Here is a 2,500-nt window from a genome sequence, read left to right as displayed (position 1 = left end):
GTTGACAAAAAAGTTAGGCGGCCATAGAGGGGAAGGATTGAGCTAAGGGTCATGATTCCTATCTATTTATACGCCCCCTTCTCTCTACTCCACCAGGAGACAGCTCGCACAATCGACGACGTGTGGGACTACATGTCTCCGGCCATGGACGAGTGGTTCTACACCCCCGTCAGGGAGTACTTGGTCGCTCCAGTTCGGGACTACGTGTACTACCCCTTTTCCAACGCTATTAACGATTTCGCCGACCGCATTGGCCGCTTGATGGGCGGCAGATACGATTTCTACGACGGCGTCGAGTACCCACAATACCAGAGGTTTGTGTCCTCTCGTGTGAGGAATAGCGGTCTTGAGGGGAAACAAGGGATGATTAGGGAAATCCATTATTAAACCAATAACGATTATAATGATAGTAATAATGGTAATAATGATAAGGATAAAGAAGGATAAAGACAATAATTGTAATATTGATAGTAATAGGAATAATAATATGATGATGATGTTGATAGTCACAACTAAAAAGCGAATCAGACGATTTGAACTATCCAACGACGTCCTTAACACCTCCTCCCACGCCCATCAGATGGAGCGACAGAGTTAACATGATCACCAGCAGGATATCTAAATTGACCTCCATTACCCGTCGGAGCCTCGAGGACGCCGTGACAGTCTTGGATGCCCAGGATAACGAATTCGCAGCGAGGGCTTGCGGAGGAGCCTGTGGAAGTTCCAGTTTGGACGATGACCTCAGCGCCCAATCCGTAGAGGTGAGTTCCTTGTGAGGATGAGTGTGAGGGACCGTGTGTCAGTGAGGGTGTGTCCTAGGCAGATCGGCGAAGTGAAGGAGTGAGTGTGAAGTTGAGTGTGACAATGTGACAGGATGCCTGTGTTGTGTTTGTCAGGACGACGTTGAGAGGCGTTTCAGTCTTCTTTAGATATTTCCAACTATGCTGTCGACTGAGACTGCTGCAAGACGCTCTAAAAAAAAGAAAGAAAAGAAAATACTACATGAAACACTATCAAGTGTCTTTTTTTAAAGAGTTCTATAGATACCTTTGATATTTCTGGTAAGTTTAGCTACACCATATTACACTTACCTTTCCGAATGAAGCAGTTACCGAAACATTTGGTGAGGTTGAGAGATAAACGAAAGGTATTCGAACTTTCAGCTTATCTCTTTTTCATTGCGGATTTTGTGTCGAATATTCTACAAGCGTTGGTACGGTCGGAAGGTTCAGATGCATGCTTGTGGATGTGTGAATGTATTATGATATGGTTGCTTTGATTCGCTTTATTTTTCACGCTTCTGCTTCTATAAATCATACCATTCAGTTGGAAATAAAGATAAACGGATATTGATTGTCCTAACAAGTAATTAAATAGATGATTACTAAACATTAAACATTCTGCTTCGATAATTTTTTTTTTCTTTTTTTTTTAACATTTCAGCTTTTCCATAAACGTGATGCATTTCATTCTATATAAATCTTCATGCTAATCTGAAACAACTTTTTCCTAAAGAATATTTTAAAATTCACAATAATTTCATAGAATATCATTTGAATCAAAATAATTTTATTGCATGCAGGCGTTACTTTTTTAGGAATTTCAGCGCCTCCCTCTCACCCTCCACACAGTCTAATTAAACCCCTAATTAAAAGCCTCTCTCTAACCTCCTTGCTATTTTCACAATGACTTCCTCCCTCTTAAACCAAATAAAAATAATGGATGTTCGAATTTTTAGTATGCAAAGTGGACATAACTTCCATAGCTAGTATTAAGTCAGGGGCAATGACCTCTTAGACTGACAAAGTACACTTGGATTGTTGACTTTGCATGTGTTATTCGATGCATCACACGACAGCTAATGACGGGCGGTCTAGCTTTTAAAACTTCCCTGTTACTCGTAATTAAAAGATGATAATGACATGGCGCTGTTCACCTGGTGTAGTGTAACCCTTTCTGCTTTCTCCTTTCACCTCTTATCTCTTCTTTACTTCCGACTTGGGTGTGGCTCCGCTCGTCTCATTCACACAGTGAAGGAAACTGCCTGTGTCTGGAATTGTCCTCACTGTGTTCCTTCCACACGAAGCCAAACACGGCGTCCCCAGACAACGAACAAAGCCTCTTCGGTGCCCTTTCCACACACTCCCTCCTCTCCCCCGGGAGCCCAGGCGGGCCTAGGTCGCGGCCAGTGACAAAGTTTGGTAACACGCTAGGTGCTGGACTTGACCTGGATTGGGTGGCTGGTCGGGTCCCTGGCGCTCGCGGCCGTCGTTGCCGCCGCTGTGCTTCCCCCGGCGATCGCCATTCCCGTGGCCCTCGGCAGCGCCGCCGCAGGCTTCACCGCGCCGCCCACGGGCGCCCTCTTGCCGACGGGGCTTACTGCCGCGGCCACGGGCTTCACGGCCTTCGCCGCCCCGCCCACCGGGGCCTTTCCTCCCCCCCTCGGCCTCCCGCCCGGCCTCGCTGAGGTCCTCGCCAACCTGCCTTTAACCAATCG

At 46.2% G+C, this 2,500-nt stretch overlaps 1 protein-coding gene across 1 annotated transcript in view; it reads left to right on the top strand.

The window, feature by feature from the left end:
- Positions 1-2,500, top strand: part of LOC122254340 (uncharacterized) — a 15,911-nt gene that overhangs the window by 7,785 nt on the left and 5,626 nt on the right. The window contains exons 3-4 of the mRNA XM_043017993.2: positions 97-314; positions 581-764. Coding sequence (XP_042873927.2) covers positions 97-314; positions 581-764 — 402 coding nt within the window. The remainder of the gene's footprint in view (positions 1-96; positions 315-580; positions 765-2,500) is intronic.

Source organism: Penaeus japonicus, unplaced genomic scaffold (genome assembly GCF_977035675.1).
Source record: "Penaeus japonicus unplaced genomic scaffold, GWHDUDI00000001_assembly GWHDUDI00000030, whole genome shotgun sequence".
Taxonomy (NCBI): domain Eukaryota; kingdom Metazoa; phylum Arthropoda; class Malacostraca; order Decapoda; family Penaeidae; genus Penaeus; species Penaeus japonicus.
The sequence above is the reverse complement of the archived record's forward strand: the minus strand, read 5'-3'. Positions and strand labels throughout refer to the sequence as shown.